Below are 22,122 nucleotides of genomic sequence, written 5' to 3'. Positions count from 1 at the left end.
AATCATTGTCGCCCTTTCCAAAGACTTGGGCAGTGTGGGTCTCTAGTGGCGCCTATCAAGACATACGTATGTAGCACCAAGGTCGGGAGCACTGAGTACATCCAATGGAGTCCCACGCTGTTAGTAATTAATTCTTACCGGTGTAGTAGGTTGCGGAATTTTATACTTCAACCACTGCCACTGAGGCAGTAATAAAAGGACGCGCGTCACTCAAAACATTTTGACCTGTGACTCTACCCTCTTCAAAGGATCAACCGTTTAGTCATTGACTCTACTAACCATGAGCCTAAAGTGTCAGTACGAGAAATCTGGAAACATTATTATGATAAAGCATAAGTACGGAGCAGGACTCCATCAACGAGATTTCGTCGAAACTCAAATAAACATCGCAAGTATAACCACCTGAATTTATAAATGCAGACGGAAACAAAAGGGCCACATCTACTGGATTGTTTACAAACATCAGAAGTGACTTGTATTCTGCGGTTCAAAAATGTAGGGGGGAAATCTTGAACAGATCGACGCGTTGTGGACGGTTCCGTGGTGTCCATGTCAGTGAAAGACGTTGAAAGTGTTTTGCTGTTTGCTTCGTTTAAAAATGTGTGTTATTATTTAAGACCCCCGCTTCTCTTGCCATTCCTTGAAACAACGAATTTGTGTTGCCTAGAAGCTTGTCCACTGGCCCGTATTCGAGAACTCTGCCGTCTCCCATCACCAGGATTCTGAAAAATATGCGAGAAATTTGTGTTTTCGCAGGATACAGGCTGCGTGTAATAACGACTTATAGTCACTGGAAAAATGAAAATGCTTGGGGCGCTTCTTTCATCCGCCCGCCATCCAGCACGCTAAGGTATTGTAGCGCTTTCTACCATAGCCTCCTATCACTCTAAGAAATGAGGGAGCGTGACTTGCTCCCTCAAAGGAGAAAATACGCTGACGCAACCATTGGTCCTCTAGGGGATCAGCGGTAACTGGAGCAATCTTTGTTTTTCTACCGTTAGTCCTACAAAGCTGAACCCCCGGACTAACTCTGGCAGCCTTGCATTTACGCCACTGGGACTAAATGGTGCGCCCTTACCTTACTTATTACTAAAGTGCATCCTTACACGCTAAGGTGGCGCTAGTCAACGTCAAATTAAGAATTGGTAAAAAAGATGTTATTGCTGGGGTAAATCTTTTCCCGGCTCATTCACGTATGAACAACGGGTATCTCACATTTGCACACGTATTATACATTTAACGTAGACAAGAAATTATAACACAGAAGACAAACAACATACACGCGACGACACACACGCGACGACACACTAATTCAAACGCCACCTCGAATGCTACCCATGCGCCTTTTATACTGATCATATGAAAGGAGTCGTTTGGTCAGTGACCATCTCAACCGTGTACGATGTTACAAATATGGTTCTGCTTTTGCACAAATATTGTTCTCTAATATTGTCGCTAAACCTTCCAAGGAAAGTATCTCTTACTAAAAAGTAACGGTACACAGGGTAATTATTTGGGACAGTCTATAAAACAGCATCCCCATAGGCTCCCAGGAGCGGTGTTATCGCTTCCCCTCATAGACTGCTTCGTTTGCCTATGCGCGTCTCCGTGGCAACCGGATCGTGTCCTGTGAAAAAAAAACAAAAAACAAACACACATAGACAGTAAAGAACACAAAGAGAAAAGAAAACAGACTGAACCTTTTTTGTATTTGTGAACGTTTTTACCATGTGCTACGTGGTTATTTTCATCCCGGTTAAACATAAACAAAAACATAAACGCTTTCAAAGCACGTTTTAAAGAGTGCAGAGAGGAAGGACGCCAGGACAACGGGCAGAAGGCGCATGGCCAGTGCATCAACAATTGCGGCGTTTGAGTCAGCGCTGGCTTCCACGACGTGCTGAAAAAGAGGCTGCGATAGTTATAAAGTCAGCTCCAACCCTTAAACATGCCCCCACCTGCAATTTTTAATGCTACGATGGTCCGTGGATACCTCCCCCTGCGTTCCGAAACAGTGAGTGTGTCGCTAACGCTGGCTACCGGCGATGCAGCAGACGCCGCCATCTTGCCAGCGCGTCTTTTGGTCCCGCGCGGATCTCGCCGCTTGTGCTCCCGCGCGCCTCTCGGTTGGTCCCGGTCGAGTGCAGTTAGCGATCAGCATTTGCGTACGGTACCTAGCTTGAACCAGATGGTCTCCTCGGAGAGCAAACGGGAATTCAGAGGAACAAATGCTGCTGTTAGTCCTTTGAGAGCATCTTTTGCCTTAGAGGGTATATACCTTTTAAAAGCCTGGCAGGTCGGCACGAGAAGTGGCCGCCGAAATAAGAGAAGGTGGTGCGGCAGACAGCGGTTGAGAGGAGAGCCACGTGACTAGCGCCCCGCTGCGGCGAGGCGCCGAAACAGACTTCTCCCGAGCGAACAGGTGTGGTTCGGGTCCTCTCCGCTGTCAACGCTGTGCGCTGACGTCCAGGTTCCCCGAAAAATGGCTCTTTGATACTCTGTGCTACCAGACCCTCGCGCTCCGAATCTGCGACCGGTCACTTTATGGCTCCGTCGTCGAACTGTCAGACTTAGTGAGGATGGAGGATGCTATGTTTCTACCTTACTCTGGCTGCGCGCGCGCGCGCTCGAGGTGCACGAGACGCCGAAATGTTGTGGAAAGTTGTGGAGGGACAACTGAAGTTCCTATCAGTCATGTTCACGTGTTCAGTGACTGAAGTAGCACATCGCTCCTGCACAATTTGCATATTTACGAAAACCTGAACCTATATAGACAGTAAAAAGCACGCACTTGTCGTAGTCCAGAACGGTGTTGATGCGGTGTGCTATGGCCAGGAGAGTGCAACCGGCGAAGCTCTCCCTCAGCGTCGCCTGGATCAAGCGATCTGTGTCCCCGTCCATCTGGGACGTGGCTTCGTCCAAGAGGAGCACCTTCGGCTTGCGGATTAGCGCCCTGGCCAGGCACACTAGTTGCCTCTGTCCAGCACTGCAGAATATTGGGCAAGACGTTCGTCATGCATAGGAAAGGGTAAAATAGGTGCCTCCAAATCACAATATCTCTTCCGCTCATTATCACGCAAAAATAACGACTTCCTGTCCGCCACCGCAAAGTAGTTGACGTTTATTGCATCGTCTTGTGACCAGCATACTGGACCAACGTTCGTGGAGAGGTAATTGAGGTCAGACATATTAGAAGGTCAACTCAACCTAAGCATTAACTTTGGGGGTTTGTAATACTTGATGTGGTGCTTGCAGTCATCAATGTTGTGACATTGTTCCTAGCCCGAGGAAGGGATGCCTACAATAAAATATCGTAGCGCCTGGCATTGTCTTCACAACCAGCTCAGGGTTGTGAATATAAGTTTCCAACGGATTGCAAAAGGCTAACACCTTAGAAGCACAAATCTGGAAACTCTCCTTCTCGCGATCCCGGCACTCAACGTTGGAACTTGGATGGCTAGCCACGGTAACTTGAATCGCAAGTTACCGTGGCTAGTTACCGCATTCGCATGATCAGTTAGCGCATTCGCATGATCAGAGAACAACGGGAAAGTGTGGAATATGTCATCTATAATCCAAACATGACAGAATGACCTGAGATTTGAACCTCCGTCGCCTACTTCCAGGGAAAGACCCTTGGCCTGCGAGGTGACGAAGTCCGCCAGGTGAGCTTCTCGTAGAACTCGCCACAGTTCTTCGTCACTGCGGCTCCCAGTACGATCCAGGTTTTCTCGAAGGCTGCCTCGCACTAGGCTTGGATCCTGTTGTAAGACAGAAAAAACATCATTCAGGAGGCAGTAACTAGGCAGGTGGCTATACGGTTTAAAAGCGAAATCAGAAAAGGCTAAAAAGAAAACAAACACTCACGCAGACATACAAGCAACGTATGTCACCAATGACGTTTTTAAAGCAGTGCAAAATAAAGGATTTATTTTAGATAAAATTATCACCACAGGTTACGCCAAGTGCAAAGTGTAAAATCGTGATTTACCCAATCACCTAATACTGTAAACGACTTAATTTTAGCGGGCTCAATCTTTTGAGATTCAGGTCAAAGCTGAAGTTCGGGAATAATTCGCGGGTTCCAATTTTCGCGACATGTTGGGATCTCGTTATAGATTCCAATGTGTCTCCATTTTACCGAAATTGTGCGCCGCACCTATTTTTAGCGAATAATATTTCACATTAGCTGGCACATTCCCACGACAGATACATTGCTTATCTTGATGATATATATTTGCGGTTATTAGAATTACCACAACGAAATTCGGCCCACGCTATAGACGATTCGCAAAATTAGCGAAAATGAGGCCTTTGCGAAAATTAGGTCGTCTACAGTATTTGCGGAATCACGCTGGAAATGATAGGCTGAGCTGCACATTTTCTACGAATTTTTTTTTCTCGCCGTCATAATAAGCCAGGCATATTTTTAGAATTCAGACAACTGAATTCACTCTCCACTATTCGATGGTAAATTTTATCAGCCTAGAACCCGCCACAGTAAAACTATTATAAGAGACCGTGCTACTACAGCAGCACGGTCTCTCTGCGACCACGTGATTTTAAGAAAAGGAAATGCTGTCATATCGACTTGGGATGACTGGATATTGATGCTTCTTTGTCACTTCCGTGTGGTACTTCCGCCCGTTTTTGGCCTATATTGTTTGTGTCTCAGTTTTATTACGGCTTACATTTACCAGAGAATAGCGTGAACCGAATTTAGTTTTGATAATTCCAACAACCGCAAATGCACATTTTCAAGATAAACAACGCATCTGTCATTAGAATGTGCCAGCTAAGGTGAAACATTATTCTTAAAGTTAAATAGTATATTTAGGTAATTTTTTGTATTTATGGTTTACACTTTCTATCGGACGCTCCCCTGACGGTCAAGTTGTTCAGAAGAAATCAACTTTTTTATTTTAAGTGCCCGCAAGTTTAATTACAATTTGCCGTTGATGAAACTCCCTGTTAATGCATTTGTTTTGCTATTTTAGGAATGCTCACCTCACTTTTATGTGTCGAGTTAAGTGAGAAGAGGTTACCTTAAAGGACACATGCAAAGGAAAAAAACATTTTTTTTAGACAGCTTAGATGGAAAAAGGATGTCATAAAACGATTTTACAACGAAGAAACAAAATTTTTAGAGCTAGGAGGAGGAGGAATAAACATCTTTATTTGTCTTCAAAAGCTAGCCCATCTGGCTAGGGGAGGCCGAAAGCCCCACCCGGGGTAAGGGTGCAGGGGGCCCGGTTGCGGACCTGCCTGTCCCTCAGTTCCCGAGCCTTCTGAACGGCCCTTCGCTGTCCTTCCAGTGTCGTATCCTTGACTCCGGCGTCCAACATCTCAGGCAACGTTCCAGGCGCGCCTACCGGACTGCAGTCCCACAACACGTGCATGACCGTAGCCTTTTCCCCACATATAACACACGCATCCGTTCTGTACACGTCCGGAGCCACATACCGGCCCAACACCGGCGTGAAGATGCATTTCACTTGAAGCTGCCTTAGAAGGACGGCTTCCTCTCTGCTTAGGTTCTCGTGCGGAGGGGGATACACCCGCCGCGCTTCTCGTTTCGCTCGTAATACTTCCCCGTAGCCCACCGGAGCGAACACCGCCGCCCCACCGAAAGCCCGGCCTAATAACTCTCGGGCCATTCGGTCAGGAGCGACATTGCCGCCCATGTGCGCAGGGGTCCACACCACTTCCACCTCGTTACGAGGTTTGCACAGCTTGGCGACTAGAGGCGGAACACGACCGCGCGCGTACCCCCTCACCGCAGTCATCGAATCGCTTAGCACTGCTTTAACTCCTGGCAGGGAAACCGCTAGGCTTATGGCAATTCCTTCTGTTACACAAACATCTCCGCCCCTAACACTCAGGGCCGTCTTGATTTCCCCGGTGGCCAGATCCGTGACAACCGCCACCCCAACTCCATCACGTACAGCTGCATCAACACAGACCGCTCCTCCAGATTTCAAGAACAGTCGCTCCAGAGCTTGCGCTCTGGCCGCACGACGCCCAGCGTCCCTCGTGGGGTGCATGTGTCTCGGGATCGGGCGCACTTTCACACATCTCATGGTCTCATTGGGTAACTCAGCTAGTCCGGTGTTTCCACGACTTACGCCGACTCGGGCGAGAATTTCTCGTCCAGCCGCAGTACCGGCAAGCCTTAACTCCTGAGCTTCTCGGTGTGCCTCAATCATCTCGGTCACCGAGTTATGCACCCCAAGGGCGTCCAGGTCGGCGTTATGCGTGAAAGAGAGCACCCCCAAACCGGCTCTGCAAGCTTTCCGCACCATCGCATCCAGCTTGTTTAGCTCGGCCTTCCACCATTTGAGATATGGCCCTACATACATGATATGGCTGAGGGCAAAAGCCTGGACTAGCCTCAACACTCCCTCTTCTCTGATGCCTCGTCTCCTACTGGAGACCCTCTGTATTAATCGCATGGCTGCCAGGATCTTTGCCCTCAGCCTGTCTAGCATGGCGGAGTTGCCCGCCTTTTCTTGTAACACCAAACCCAGCACCCGAAGCGTAGGCACTTTCGGTATCAACCCTCCGTCCGCGTACAGTAATACTTCTTTCCACGAGCTTCGATGTTGTTGACACATTAAGTACTCAGATTTTTCTGGTGCACACACCAGTCCCGTTCCCTCTAAGTTTTCTTCCACCAGTTCGATACCTCTTTGCAGGGTCCCTCTCACAACCTCGCGTCGTTTGTCTAGACACCACATAGTAATGTCATCGGCGTATACTACATGTGGTATTCCTTCCCGACGTAGAGCACGTACTGCATCCACCATCACTATGTTGAACAACACAGGAGATATCACTGAACCCTGTGGTGTGCCAGCATTACCTAGGTTCCCTTCGCCTACCTCCAGATCCCCGGCCACCAATTTAGCTCTCCTGTTAGACAGGAAATCCTTTACGAAGGCAAAACTTCTATTCCCTAGCCCCGCCTTGCTAACTCCGGTTAGGATGGCTTCATGGGTTACTCGATCGAACGCACTTTTTAGATCCAGACCTAGAATCACCCCGGGCTTCTTGCTTTCCACCACCTCGTGTTTTATGATGAGCATGGCATCTTGTGCACCCAGACCCTCGCGGAAGCCGATCATTGAGCTCGGAAAGTACCCTTTGCTTTCCAAGAACGCTTGCCATCTCCTTAGGATCATATGTTCAAGGAGTTTACATACACACGAGGTGATGGAAATTGGCCTGAGGTGTTCCAGGTCCGGCGTCTTGTTGTGCTTGGGTATTAGCACCAGCTTTGCTACTTTCCAGGGCTCAGGGAGGGCTCCCTCTTCCCACACCTTGTTGTACAGGTCTAATAGTTTCTCTAGTCCCTCATCTGATAGATTTGACAAGACCGAATTACTGATCCCGTCCAATCCCGGAGCTGAGCGACGGTTAGCTTTAGTTAGTGCCGCCCTAAGCTCCCACATCTCGAATGGTTTGTCCAACTCTGGATTCTCTGGCCCTTCGTACCGTACTCCACAAGTTTTCTCACCTTTGCCCAGGAATTTGTTCTTAAGCCAATCTTTGACCTTTTGTACCCCCAGATCCCTTACAGATCTGCCGACCACTTCCTTAAGCTTGCGGCCTTTTGCCGCCTTGGTCGAGTCCTCGTTCAATAAGTGTCTAAGTAGTTGCCATGTGTCTCCACAATGTAGGCTGCCCTCCGCTCGCGCGCACACGTCGTCCCACTGCTGACGGGACAGGGCTTCGCAATGCCTCCTGATTTCCCCATTAAGCTGAGCCAATCTTTTGCGCAGGGCTCTGTTGCGCCTACCAGTTGCCCTCCACCTCATCCTGATAGAATCCTGTGCCTCTAATAAAGATATCAGCCGGCTATCTACTATGCCCCCTACTGCATTATTTATTGCCTCATCAAGGTTCACTTCCCTTCTCGCGCTTTCAACCGTATTCGTCAGTTCCCTCGACCACGCTTCAACGTTCTCAATGGGGCCGCTTGGGCATAAAGCCCTGAAAAGGTCCCAATTGACCAGGCCCTTTACTCTCCACTGCCGCGGTTTCTCCCTCAATGGTACCTCAATCTCCACTACCCGGTGATCGCTGCCGAGATCTTCCATTAGGTTTTCCCATGAGATCCTAGCGTCATTGACGTAGACCAGGTCAGGAGTTGTATCCCTATCAGCAAAATGCCGCGCAGCCCGTGTGGGCAGGCCAGGATCCGTAACCAGCATTAACCCCACTTCCTCCGCGTCTGAGAAAAGGTTCAAAGCTTTTCTAGTGTTGTGGCCATGTCCTAGAGTTTCATGGCTAGCGTTAAAGTCCCCGGCCACCACTAAGCTTCTTCCGTCTGCCCAGCGGACCGCACCGTGCAGAATGTTACTGAACCTTTGCCGTCTAAAGTGGGGGTTACTATAAATGTTGCATACGCATACTCCCACCCTGCCCACGAGGACCTCTACTGCGATTCTTTCTACATTTTCATCCCCATCCATACAGTGTACTAACACCGGCCACTTTCTTCTTACAAACGTACAAACTCCCCTGACTCTACCAGGGGGCCCCCCCTGCGCCCTGTATGCCACATATCCCGGTAGGGTTACACATTCAATCACAGTTTCCTGCATCAAGATAACGTCTGGTTTGCGATGCCTACTCCTGAGAAATTGTTGCAACCTGGCCCTCTTGTTTCCATATCCATTACAATTCCAAATCCATATGAGCAAACTATCCATTCCTGTTTTCAAGCTTTTCGACCCTGCTTCTGATACCGTCCACACACCTGCAGACGTGTTCCAATTTAGACATTATCTGGGCCATACTCTGCTCCAAAACCCCGAACCTTCTTTCCCAGTCTACCTGGCCTTGCACCTGCTCTTTTCCTGCCGCGATTCCGACGGCTTTGGCCTTATCCCCCACGACCTTACGCTTCATAGGCGGGCTATTACCGCTCGCGTCAGACGATATTTCCATCTGGTCTACCTTACGCGTTAGCGCCTCGACCATTGCTTTTAACTCTTTGTTTGTCTGAATCAGCTCTTGCCGTTCCCTTTCCATGACTTTCATCTTCTCCATTAGTTCATTATCCTTACTACCCTTCCCAGTAGAGGGCTTTTTTGCAGCAACCTGAGCCCACGACACCTGGCGGCCTGTGCTACGGCTGCGGCTCCGCGAGGTACGCGACTCCACGGAGCTTGAGCGCCCCCTATCTACGGCGGGGAAATCGCCACCAGTAAACCGAGGGATCGAGGGGCTACGCGCACGTGCCCCGATCTGGCTCCTTTCCCATTTCCTACTACGAACAATGTAAGGTTCACGAAATTTGTTCTTACACCTTCTGTCCCCAGTCTCGTGCGGACCACCACACAGCTTACACTTGGCCATACACTCATGTCCGGGCGTTGGGTCTTTGCCGCATCCCAGGCATCGACGAGCGCTTGGGGTCGGGCAGACGTCCGCCCGGTGCCCGACTTTCCCGCAGATTCGGCATACCTCGTAGTGCTTTCGGTATAAGGTGCACCGCAGCACAACGCTATCGTAGACCACGCGAGATGGGACCACCTCCCCCTCGAACACCACAATCACAGCACCAGATGAACCGATGCGCTCCGCCGCGATAAGGGACGGATTCCTGGGACCAAGCAGCGCCTCTTCGATCTGCTTCCTCGTGTGCGTCAAGGGTATCCCGCGGATTACCCCCTTTGCACATCCTTCGGGGACTGTCGCGTAAGCCCGTGCCTCGTACAGGGTATCACCCATCTTCAGGGCCGTGATTCCGACGTACTTCCTTGCGCGCTCCTTACACGAGCAGCTTATTACAATCACGTTCTGGGTGCCGTTGATACACACCAGGTCTTCACTTGCCGCTGGGAGCTCTACACCGGCCGCGTTCTTGACAGCCGCTGCCAGAGCTACGTCTGAGACCCTTCTTAAATCCAAGCCCCCGCGGGGCCTAACGATGATCTTGGTGTCCCCTCGTACTCCAAAACGGGGCATGCCACTCGCTCGAATCACACCTATACGAATTTGTAGTTGGCGCTCGCGGGAGCCGCCGCTGGTCACGTGGTAGGCCCGCGCGCCGCCGCGCTGCGTCGCCGCCGCGCGCTGAACGTTGTGCGAACGCCGCTTCAACGCGTTTCTCCACGCCGCCGTCGCCGCCGCCGCACAAGTTCGTCTGCTTCGGGGCGCCGCCGCCGTCGTCTGACCGGCGCACAGGTCTATCACGTCTGCTTGCGCTTTTTCAGGAGTTTCCTTTGGGCTCTAAAAGTTACTTATTCGTCTTGGTTTTTTGTTATACTTCAAACAAAGATGAATAAGTTACTTTTAGAGGCCATAGGAAGCTTCCGAAAGAGCGCAAGCACCACGTGATAAATAAAGACCGGTCACGTGATAAATACAGACCACTTTTCCGCGGTGCCCGCGGGCGCCAACTACAAATTCGTTTTGCGCCGTAAATATAGCTCTAAAATTTTTTTTCTTCGTTGTAAAATCGTTTTATGGCGTCCTTTTTCCATCTAAGCCGTTTAAAAAAAAATTTTTTTTCCTTTGCATGTGTTTTTTAAAGGCTGTAGTGTTCAAATTGAATTTTTTGGCACATTCTTGCGTCTATGTATAATACAGAGGCACGATTACTTCCTTTGTATTGCTTATTATCGAATCGGCTAAAATTTGGGTCGCATACCAGGACTAGTTCGCTTCCTGGGAATCAGCGTTTCCATAAACTGGCAAGATTTCGAGGTTCACTTAAGACTTGGAATGACCCAAATGTTTATAGAAACTGAGGTTTGATTTTGAGCCTCCAGGATCTAGTGGTATGGCAAACCTTTGAACATGCAAAACGTTCGGCAAAGTTCAACTACTGAACTCTGTTTAAAGACTTCTGGGTAAGCAGTTAAAGCACCCCTCAAATATATTGGTAGTAAAATTTGCTACATGCATTACACATCAGATAAGCAAATGCATAATCCTTAATGGCGGTGTTAGTTTGTTAGTGTAGAACAGTATACCCTGCAAATATTGCCCTCGCTTTAACTTCAGCTCGTGTTCATTTGCCGTGTGCGCGCTTGGTAGTCGAACTTCAGTTGAACTTCACGAACCTGGTCAAAAGGTTGAGCCTGATTTTATTGGGCCCTGTGCAGGTTTGCGAAATGTCTAAATAAGACTAATGCTTGCCTCGCACACTACGCCGCTGCAGTGGTAGTGATGGCACCATGACGCAAAGCAGACGGCTCGCCTCATGTGAATTTGGTCTTTGACCACGTGCAGCGTCCAGACTTAGCTGGGTCGCCAGGCTCGTCGAACACAGCTTTGTATGGGAATTTCGCGGAGCGTGCCGATTGGACTCCAGCGACTATGAGCTAACGCCTGACGTGATGTCAATCTCCCGAACTCTCTCATTGCTGAAGTTCAAACCTTATTCGCCCAACAGAAAGTTGTAGCGAGCTTCATCGGTGCATGCTCGGTTAGCACTATGGGAGCCGGCGACTGAACGACACCAGCGATTACCAACCCTTGCGTACTGACGCGTTAAAATCATCGGATTATTTCTATAGGCACGCTGTCAGTAGGGAAGTTTTAGAAAACTTCTTTGTTTTTGCCTTCCGGTAAGCCGCGTTCTGCCATGTTCTGAACATTGTCCGCCACATGTTCTACTTTGTTTGCACCCTGACGCTTGGCTAAGCCGCAGTCGCCATGCTCACACGTCATAAAAAATACACTGTTTTGACTGCAGACATAATGAGAAGACTATCTGCGGACAGGCGGGAGAGTGCTTGAATCAATTTTCACTCTCAGAAAAAAGGGTGTATTATTACACCTTTTGTCCCATATAAGACACCCCAAACTTTCAGCTCGACGTACAGCGCACTGACGTCCAACCGACGGTACCAACTTTCACGAGAGACTTGATTGATGACCGTGTGGTACAACTTATTGAAATAACTGATGCGCGTGTTACTGATTAAAAAAAATAATCGGGGTTTTTTTGCCTTAACGCAAAATCTTGGAGTTTTCTTCCAGTGGTCTTTAATGCGTACTTTAGCTGCTTACTAAGTTATACCGCACCGTTATCAAGTTCCTCGGAAAATTTGTGTGCACTATAGTCGGTTCGACTATAGTGCGCTGGACGTCGACCTGAAGCTCTGAGGTGCATTATATGGGACAAAAGGGTGTAAAACGACACCCTTCCTTGAGGTGCAGTTCATGGATTTGTTCTCTTGAAACACGTCCGCATAAGGTGTTTTTTATGACTAATGTGACAGGATCGACATACATGAAAAGACACACGACTCAGACAGGTCCGTATACTGTCTTTTCTTTGATGGGCCAGCAGTGTGAGCGCAGATTTTGTTGGCGTCCTGTTTGGTGTTGGTGGTACGCTGACGCATGACCAGTAACTCCGTCGGCCACATAACTCAGTAAGTACGGTCTGATTTTTTTTTCAGAGTCACACAGAGAGAATCTAGTGGGGCATTAATTTCCCCAACCAGTCGGATTTCCGATCTCCGGCTCGTCTTAAGTCCGTATAAAAATTGGCATGCGTAATACCAATTAATGCTCTTTTGCATCGCTACTCATCTGACTGGCGCAATCGATCACGACGCGACAGAACACAACAAAGCTGGAAAATACTGTCTCTGCGAATAGAAAGACATGTGGTAACAGTTGACCAATATGATGTCCGGTAAAATATCCAACCTGAAGTAAGCCATCTGAAACCGCTCGCGCGGCTAGAGGACATCTGGACACTCCACCTGAGGTATCACGGTGACCGCGTTTCTGAGCCTCCTCAGCGGCACCGCCTTGATGTCGACGCCGTCGATCCGGATGCTGCCCTGGGAGCTCTTCAGGACCCGAAGGAGCGCGAGCACCAGGGAAGACTTGCCAGCTCCGGTTCTTCCTACAACGCCCACCTTTAAAGAGAAATATAAAAAAAAAAATCCGCAGAGTCACTCCGTTCCTGGGAAGCTGCCCCGACATCCATGTTAGCTCAGCTTGCTTGAGTTGTTTGAGGTCGCTTACAGTTCGCTCTCACTAGAATGAAGAACTCGCAACGCAAATAATGACCCTGCATGTTTGTATTGCTGCGGAGTGGCCAGCAGAAATTTCCGTAAATTTAGCTGGACAACAAAATATTTCCCAGAATTTGTACGACTTCGTTTTGATCTTTAGGACGAAACGGTTTTCGCAACATGGGGAAAGCGAAGACATGCCACATCCACCAAAACCAAAATATAATTTTAGAACCAAATGCAACAGCCCCGTAGAACTGGGAGATAAAACACCACTTCGGTTTTTTCTAGTTCACTATTTTCTTTCGTATGATCAGTATTTCACGCGCTTAGTGCTCTAGAAAAATTGCTACGCGGATCAAATAATAGGGCCATACAAATCTCGCGTGTTTCCTAACATAATTGGTGAGTTAACACCCCTTTTTTATTCCAACACCATTTTGGGGAAGTGGAGCTTCCAATAATTCAAGTGCTTCAAGCTCGTAAGGATAAAGACGCCATCTTCACTACTGGGATGTCTGAACCTTGCCATTTTTGTTTTCTCTAGTTCCTAAGCGTGTGATATTGCTTTTGGCGGCTACGCCGTGCGGCCGGCAAAAGCAGCATGAAACTGACATTATCAAACGGATAAACAACTGCAAAATTATAGGGACGCGTCGCCAGCGCAATTTATTCCGGGCGAAAGGTGTCCGAGTTTATTCCCCTTTCCATTTTTACCAGCACTACAGACATTTCGTTTCCCTACCACTAAAGGGTCGCGGAGCCAGGAATGGTTTGCTAATTATTTTAAGTCAGGACTGTGAACTCCGTAACACTGGTGTCAAGGCCTCAGTTGCAACAGAAAATTGCAAGAGGAAACACTCGCAGTGAGACGGAAAATGTTAATGAGAAAGTAAAGAGTGTACTTGCCTTCAGTAAAGGCAAGTGCCTGTCTCGGTGCATATTAAATGATCCTAGAAAAGTATGTCAGAACAAATAAAACTCGTCTGTTTCGTGACATTAAATAAGCGCGTGTTAAACTACAGAAAAATATAAAATGCAGCTCCAAATTCAGCGACACGTACAGGTGCACAAAATTGTCATAGTAAACTTTCAGAAACTCACAAAAAAATAGCTAAAAGATTAAAACTGAACTGAAACCCTTCCTTCATTCTTAAAAAAAGTTTTCCACGAGTCTTCCCAGTAAAGAGTCTACTGGTATGTCTATTTTTAAACAGCTGGGCATCACAGTGTTTCGAACGTTATTAGGAGGACCATGGTCACCTCATAATTTGAATCATTTTTTGAGTCGACCCGTAAAGTATATGTGGTATTGGTCCACATTCGAAACAAAAATGAGAAAGTCATGTGTTTTCTTTTTGATTGCTACAACAGTATGTTTAGTGGGACAACATTATGATCATTTGGGAGTATCTTATTTGTATGCAATATGCAGTGGGTAAAGTGCCAACTAAGACACCCTTTAATCGGAGTCCCGGAGTGCTTAATAACGTATACCGCAGTCACAAAAGCACACTAAAGGTCTTCAGAACGAACTCTTTTAAGGAATCGGCTACTTAGGTCACGATTTTGCGCTTATCGACGTGCGCTGGCTTGCCCACTTTTTAGAGAAGGTTTTTCTGAAGGTCTTTTATGTGTGCGCCTGACCCAGGTATGAATGAATGATCATCATTCCGAAAATGTGGCGCCCCAGAACAACACGGGTGCCAAAATGCAGTTTTATTTACTTTAAGCCCTAGTCTTACGCGCCTTTAGCTAGAATCTACAGGGTGTTTTTTTATAGTTACATTCATGCGTTTTGTGAAGGTGAGTTACGCGACCAGGGGGACATAGTACAAAGGGCTAATCGTAACAATCATTTAGATAATTAAGTGAAGTATGTTAATTAACTTTTTAATTAGTAAAACTAGTCATGGCTTTCAATTAGAAACATGCTGAGCGTCATCGAATACGAGAAAATCTATTATTTTTAGAAATACTTTTAGCGTGTTGGAAGTGTAGTAGTGCATTAAACATACAACTGGTGGAACAGGCACAAGAATGAAACTATAATAAGAGACAAAAAAAAAAATCTCGCGGGCGCGTTATTGCAGCGATAGCCTTGCTGCCGCTGCACAAGTAACTTTAACACACTACTACACTTATCACGCGCTAAACGACTCTCTAATACTTACTCATCTAGTGGTTTCCGATCACGTTCAGCAGGCTTCTAATTGAAGCCATTTGCCCATCAGAAAGTTAATTAACGAATTATACTTAGTTAGCCGACTGACCACTACAATAAGACGCCTATACTATGTTTCCCTGGCTGAATGACTCACCTGCACACACCGCATAAATGGAGATTTCACCGACTTTTCCCAACAAATTTGTTAAGCTATAGAAAGGAGGACCCTGTAAATCTAGGCAGAGACACGCAAACCAAGTGAAACCGAAACGTTTTATGTGACGTTCACGTTTCTCACTTTGGGATTCGTTCTTCTGAATAATCATCGGCTGATGTCGCATTCTTATTAGTGTGTTTTAGGGAACCGTCTTTGCACATCCGATACAATGCAATGGGACCTCCGGTACCAAGTGCACATAGGCGAGTCTTCTGTGGTAGCGTATGCACAGTTCTTACAGGAGGGCCCATCGTACCCTATCGGATGTCCAAAGACGGTTCCCTGAAAGTTAAAACTCTCTATTGGCTGCAAATGGATAATCAGTTGTTTGGGAGTTGCCACGCCATGCTTTTCTAATGCTGTCCGTGTCAGTTGTTGCGGTCGCGCGAAGGCAAGTAAGGAAGAACAGAGGAAAGCTTCCATTGGGAACTGTAGAAATTTAGTGATAGTTTGTGGAGAGATAAAACTTTTAACACTGAATGTGTTATATGGCTGGCATCTAACCATAGAATCAGGTTAAGGGCAAGCAACAGTAGTCGACCGGCCGATTGGAGTCGGAACGCCGACGCAACGCTCGTCTCTTCGCTGGTTGGACACCAGTGCCAGCAAAACACTCCCTCTAGTCCCTTCCGTGTTTTTTCCTGCTGGGGTAAAATATCACGTGTTCAGAGAACCAGTGCGCTCTGTTACATGATACGAGCGGGCTGGCGTCCTTTTAAGAGAACGAATATAAAAAAAGCGAAAGAAAAACAGGAAAAAAAAACGCATATTCCTTTTCCAAATTTCAGTACAGTAATGTCCTTACTGCCATGTCTGATCCACGGGTACTGAGGTCAGTTAGACCGAACGGGTCGGGCGGGCTTCGACACGAGCGCCGCTACGCGGCTGTGAATGGCAGCGCGCCGTCTTTTTTTCTTGGAGCTTGTAAACTTCTCCGATCCAGTAACGTTGTTGTGTATAATATCCCCCTATCCTGTGAACGGTGCTATTTGGGACAACCTGGCCGGTGTCTCAATGAGAGGCTACGTGAGCACAATTTGTCCTTAACTTCAGGAGGCCACCTTTCTGTGCATCGGAAGAGGTGTACGTGTGCTCCATCGTTTAACAAAACATCAATTATTGGATGGTGCAAAGAAAAAAAAAAAAAACACGCGAGGTGGGCGAGGCGTATTGCATTATGAGTTTAGCCGATAACTGCGTTAGCCAGCTGTCGGAGGCCCTTAGCGAAAAATGAGTAGCCTTTTTGCTGTATTTTGGGCGTCACCGAGTAGTATGCCCACATACCGGTGCCTCCGTCATCTTGCTTCATCTTCCTTTTCTTCACGCGATACATTTTAGTTCTGTGTACGCGCTTCTCTTCCGTTCTAATTTTCCTCGTCAGTCCTGCCTGTTTGTACGAGGTCTATCATCATGTTGGATCACGAAGTATTTGGTCACCCGCCTCAGGGGGAAAATAAGACCATTCGTATGCAACATTATGATAGTGGTGTGTTGATGCCAGAGTCTGGTAAACAAAATGAACATGCACGAGAACAACACACCTTCTCATGTGGCTGAACAACGAACGTGACACCCTTTAGGACATCGGGCAAGATGCCTGGACGGTAAGACGCTGCGCAGTCCTGGAACTCCAGCCTGCCTTCCGTTGGCCATTCGTGATCCAAGGGCAGAATCGAAAGGACCTCCGATCTATTCTTGCTCTGCTGGTCCTCTTCTTGGATCTCCACATCAGGCTGATACGCATGAGAAGAACAAATATTAATTTTGTCATTGACCGAGCTTCATTTACGTTTTAGGACACCTGAACCTATCATTTGAAACGGTCCTAAGAGCCTAGCCACGTGGACTCGCTTCGCACGAGTTGCCTAAACTCTAGTTCATACATTTGCGCTCGAGTACGCAGGGATGCATTGCTTTCCCTTGTAACTGGTTTCCACGAGAGAACACACAGGCACACTGCGCCATTTATTACTTAGTCCATGGGTCGCTTCTGACCCGCACATATATTTTTATGATTTTTTTAGATATCATTCTTACATCATGGTCTTCAAACATTTCAGACAATGTCATGCGCGACTACTTCTCAAAGATGAGCCAACATTGCATCTCGCCAAAACTGCATAAACCTTCATTCTATTTGTACACATTTAACCAGTTTTCCAGAGTTATCCGGTATATCGCGCCAGAGTTGTGGTGTGTCCTCTCGTCGCAGGCAGGACAAGGAGCCGCAACTAATTCTGACACATACAACTACAAAGTCGCGAGGTTTACTCGGCAAACCAAAAGAATAGTTTTCGCCCATGAACCATGAGGGGAGGTCACTGGTTGCGCGAGTGGAATGGCCGATGGCTAGTACGTCTAGATAGATATTCAAACGCCTTAAATATGCCCACCTAGATTGAGTATGAAACCGTATGAACAAAGTCAGCGCGAAGATTAAAATAATTTAAGGGCTTTAAGCAGAAAAAATACACCTGTTTCTGGATACATGCTAACAATATTTACTCTAGCTACCATCGAACAAAAATTTAAATTTGTGTTTAACCAGAAGCTTAAGATAGTATAAAAAGCGATAACGATACGATTATGGAACCTCTCTCTTCCGCACTTCGTACCTCTCGTGGCAGTTCCGCGTACTCCAGAGCACGCTCGAAAGCTACCATTTGTTGCAAGCAGCAGAACAGAACCAAAAACAGGGACGTCAGGATCAGAGGAATCTGCGTCGAAAATATATAAAAAGTTCGAATAACCACGTCTTACTATTAGCTGCACTTTGCTCAAATATGTTTGCGAATGCGGGAATTTGAGCGATGACCTTGGCTCTGTTCCAAACCTAACCCAAATGGGTCCGAATTACTCCGGCGGGTCGTGTCACGTGACAACAAAGGTTGAAAAGCGCTGAGCGCGGGTAGGTTTTGGAACGCCAAGGTACAAAACCCTTACCCTGGAGTAAGATCGAGTAAATTTTGGAACACGGCCCTTATGTTTTGGGCGAAGATATTTTCTATGAATTTCGCTTCATTAAAGGCCGACGTACACTTCGCGCTCTCCACTTTTGCCAGCCTCCTTCTCTCCTATATCCTCTCCACATTTTACCTTGGCCCAACTTGGCTCCCCTCGCAGCTTAGGAGAGGGGAGCGCTAAGAGGATTATCTTCCCTGCAGAAAACCGAGGCTGGTACGTCGGCCTTTAAAGGGGTACTCCACCGATTTTTTGAGCTACCTCAACTAACTATATTTTCTGACTCCCCTGCCTTCAGCCTTTCCGGTATGCTATTTAGCATCGCGAAATTCATAATAGGTATTGTGAAATTGGCAAATGAAAATGGTGCAAAAACCAATATTCAAATATTCGCGCACTTTTCAGTGCCGTGACGTCAGTGGCAGGCAGGCTTGCCAGTCGAGCAAATAGTCTAAAAATAGAATATGCCAATCATTTATTCCGTGCTGGAGCGCGGATACGGGAGCTAGCTTCCAAAGCACTCATTTGACACCAAGAAACTGCTTCAAACCGTTGGGAACAACTTCTGTAGTCCAAAAAGTAACCCCTGCCTTCCACTGACGTCAGTTTGCTGTTGTTGCCAGTACAGACTTTCAGTTTGAAAAACATGGTGAAGACCAAAACTGTAAATTCAATAACTTCGCGAAAAAACAATATTTTGGCCTACTATTTGGGATACTATTTTAGCAATGTTTGTTGGTTAGTTTAGCGAAATTTCAAGCAAATCGGAGACAATGAAAAAACGGTGGAGTACCCCTTTAAGGTGCTCTTATTTCTTGCATTCAATGTCGCAAATGCTGTATAACGGAAAGAACTTTTAGATCAAAGTAATACGCTTAAGAGTGCCATTACGCACTAGGTACAAATATTTTCCAATCTGTTCATTAAAAGTTTACTAAACCGGATGTCCACCGAGCTTTTTTGTACTCTGTTTCACATGAAGTCCTCCAGGAGGCGACACCGCGGTTCGGTGGAGTTAATGGAGCAGCGTTAAAAGGGAATCGTCGGCGACTTGTCTTTGTTTGTTACTACAGGCTAAACCAATCACCCCTTAAAATATTTTATGTAGTCTATGGAAAGCCTACCCACGTTTTAACGAGTATTTTGACACCCCCTCCAGTCATGTCGTATAGACAATTTCAAACAAATTTTCCATAGACTTTTTTTAGCCGAAGTCTGTGGAGTGCAGATTTAAGAAATTATACAAAATTTATATCGTCGCGTCTTTATAAAATTTCTCTCACCATATTTCTACGGATTTCTTTTATGGACTCGACTCAAACGCGATAGTGACTTATATAATAGGCCCACCCAGCTTGATCGGGCATCGTTAGTATTGCATTCTCACTGTTTGAAGAACTAACTGTTGCTCGCATGCACGTATACAAAATGTTAGTAGACACTTGTGAACGAAGATTCACAATCTAGCCACAAATGCACAAGTGGCGTCTAGCTCACGATTCTTACTCAGGCCAATGACCATTCAGCATGCTTTAGGTTATTTGAGGCTACAAACAATAAAATGGGCACTAAATGATCTGAGCCTTATGCCGCGAAAGCGTGTTCGTTTACTCACGGACAGTGAAGAGCTGAGAGTCAAGCCGACGCCGCTGGCGCTGCTGTTGACAGTGAAGAGAGCCAATAGGAGCGTGGAAAACACGACAGCAAAGCCCACTGCACCGACCAGGGCCCTGCCGACCCTCTGGCAGCAGACGAACGCGTTTCTGGTCACCATGTTAGCGTCCACGAGTCGACAGAAGCAGCCGCAAAAGCGCTCCACCATCCCATATGACCGGATGGTGCTGAGGGAGTCCACTGTCTCCGTGACGTGCTGGAGCACTCGGGACGAAGACGCGCCTTCGACAAAGCGAGCCTCGTTGGCTGCTCGAACGATGAGACGCTGCACCAAACCAGCGCACAGTGCTAAAGCAAAACAGTATAGTTTCTGTGCGGTTGCGAGCATTAGGGTATGCGAAATTCTCAGCTCTTTGCTATCGCTCTGCTAGCTATGTGACAATGGCATTAGCCGATACGAACGCCAAAGTACAAAAGACGAAGCAAGCGCTGCTGACATAAGCCATACATTGCATTTATAAGATGAGTGTGACTACAGTGCACGTCGCAACTTACATTCCAGCGGGTTATTTCACACGAACAGCGTCGTTTAGTCAAAGGAGCTGTTATTTGCATGCTTCAGCCCACAGATCACAAGTTTAACTGTTGTCATTGACATGGGTACTTGCATGAGGATGTAATGAGAAAGAGGGTTGTGTTAAATGCTGGCGCGTCATATGGCTCACAATGCATCTGCACTATTTTTGTCTTCGGCACGATGGAGTTAAATGCATCTAAGGAGTGTGTCCGGAATCAACATTAGTGACATAAACTATTGCCACCTTCTAAACACTAAAAATACCCTAAAATGGAGCAAAACATTCCGGAATGCATGGTAGCGGCTTTGCATGGCAGCATAGGGCAATACGTTTCAAGCACTGTTGATCAAGAAACTCGACAATAATATTTAATATGAGTTACTAAATACCTGCTTTATAAAGTATTTAGTGTATACTACTCAAGTTGCTCTGCCTACAAAATATCTTGAGTAAAGTACAAATACTTCGAAATAAATTCAAATTATTTTCAAAGGTATCTTCCCATTCATGAGTTTGTACCATCCTCAGAAACAAAAAAAAGTGCTCTATTTACAGTCAACATAAGGGAACAACACGAAATCGTAGGGATTGTATGCAGCGCCACCACAAGGAGCAGCATCACTGATGCATCTAATATATTCAATTTTTAAGACAAATAGAAAAAATGTATATAGTCACATCGCTGAACATCACATTTGTGTTAATTTAATATTGCGTACCTTGGACTAATGTTTTTATTGATCGCTGTAACTCTAAAACTAAAATTCATGTTAAAAAAAAAACATTTGGGATACGTTGAAGAATGACCGCGCCCTTTTCAAATATGTTACAAAAAATATATATAAAAGGAAACAAGACTTCGAAAAGAAGCGCTCCTTTCTTCCTGTCCGTTTCTAAATTCTTGATTTTTTTCCCGCACTAACCTTTAAAAGAGCTTTCAGGAACGCGTAGACCTTTCGGATGACCCTTTATTTTGAACTTTGGGAGACAATCCTGCCCAGACTTCGTGTCCTGCATTTTGTCTGTCTACATGAAAGCCTCGAGCTATCTCCGTTCCCCCGCAGAGTGTTCCGGAGAGTACCAGACTGATGAAAAAAAAGGTCATTTATGCCGTAAACCGGTAAAAAAAAACGAAAATAATGAAACATAGTGTGTCTTCTTTGGTACTTTCCCTCTTAAGCTCTTCCCATCTTTCAGTTGTTGTTTTTTTTTTTGGCATTTTGAGCTCATTATTGTTGCAGGCTTTTTGTTCCGTTTTACCATCGGTTGTTTCCGCTCCATGTTGGCAAAGGTGTGCCGATTCCTGCTCCCGTAAGAAATGCAAGCAAAACATTTCAACATTTTTTCGAAGGTTGAAAATTGCAATTTGATAAATGAATACAATATTTTGTGGGTGTAATTAAAATAGAGTAGCAAATACCTTCGATCAAAGGTATTTGCACGATGATAAAATAATACACAACTATTAAAAACATCAACCTACGCGAAAGAGCGGAATAGAACATGTACCGAATTATAGCATTGCATCTAGTGAACTGTTTTCGTTCAAAATAGTAATTGTACCGCAGAAACAAACATGACCTCTTTTTTTAATGG

General features: G+C 46.5%; 2 protein-coding genes across 3 annotated transcripts in view; both read right to left on the bottom strand.

Moving 5' to 3' along the window:
• Positions 1-389: 389 nt before the first annotated feature.
• Positions 390-22,122, bottom strand: part of LOC8038717 (ATP-binding cassette sub-family C member 2) — a 33,633-nt gene continuing 11,900 nt past the window's right edge. The window contains exons 2-7 of one of the 2 annotated variants that reach the window (XM_040210698.3): positions 19,950-20,273; positions 16,915-17,106; positions 12,732-12,890; positions 3,595-3,761; positions 2,792-2,986; positions 390-722 (exon numbers count right to left, since the gene is read on the bottom strand). In XM_040210698.3, the coding sequence (XP_040066632.3) occupies positions 593-722; positions 2,792-2,986; positions 3,595-3,761; positions 12,732-12,890; positions 16,915-17,106; positions 19,950-20,273 (1,167 nt within the window). In that variant the 3' untranslated portion in view covers positions 390-592. Of the gene's footprint in view, positions 723-2,791; positions 2,987-3,594; positions 3,762-12,731; positions 12,891-16,914; positions 17,107-17,988; positions 18,085-19,949; positions 20,274-22,122 lie in introns of those variants that run through there. The other variant, XM_042286674.1, reaches the window with a different exon arrangement.
• LOC120840271 lies at positions 5,179-7,230 on the bottom strand. Its single transcript, XM_040210697.1, has one exon. It carries the CDS (start codon positions 7,179-7,181, stop codon positions 5,205-5,207), a length of 1,977 nt encoding a protein of 658 aa, XP_040066631.1. The 5' UTR covers positions 7,182-7,230; the 3' UTR covers positions 5,179-5,204.

This window comes from Ixodes scapularis, unplaced genomic scaffold, assembly GCF_016920785.2.
Source record: "Ixodes scapularis isolate PalLabHiFi unplaced genomic scaffold, ASM1692078v2 PGA_scaffold8__174_contigs__length_109621045, whole genome shotgun sequence".
NCBI lineage: Eukaryota > Metazoa > Arthropoda > Arachnida > Ixodida > Ixodidae > Ixodes > Ixodes scapularis.
This window is presented reverse-complemented; position numbering and strand designations above follow the sequence as displayed.

Coding starts and splice junctions, on each gene's coding strand:
- LOC120840271 (XM_040210697.1), bottom strand. CDS start 7,181: ATGATCCTAAGGAGATGGCAAGCGTTCTTGGAAAGCAAAGGGTACTTT.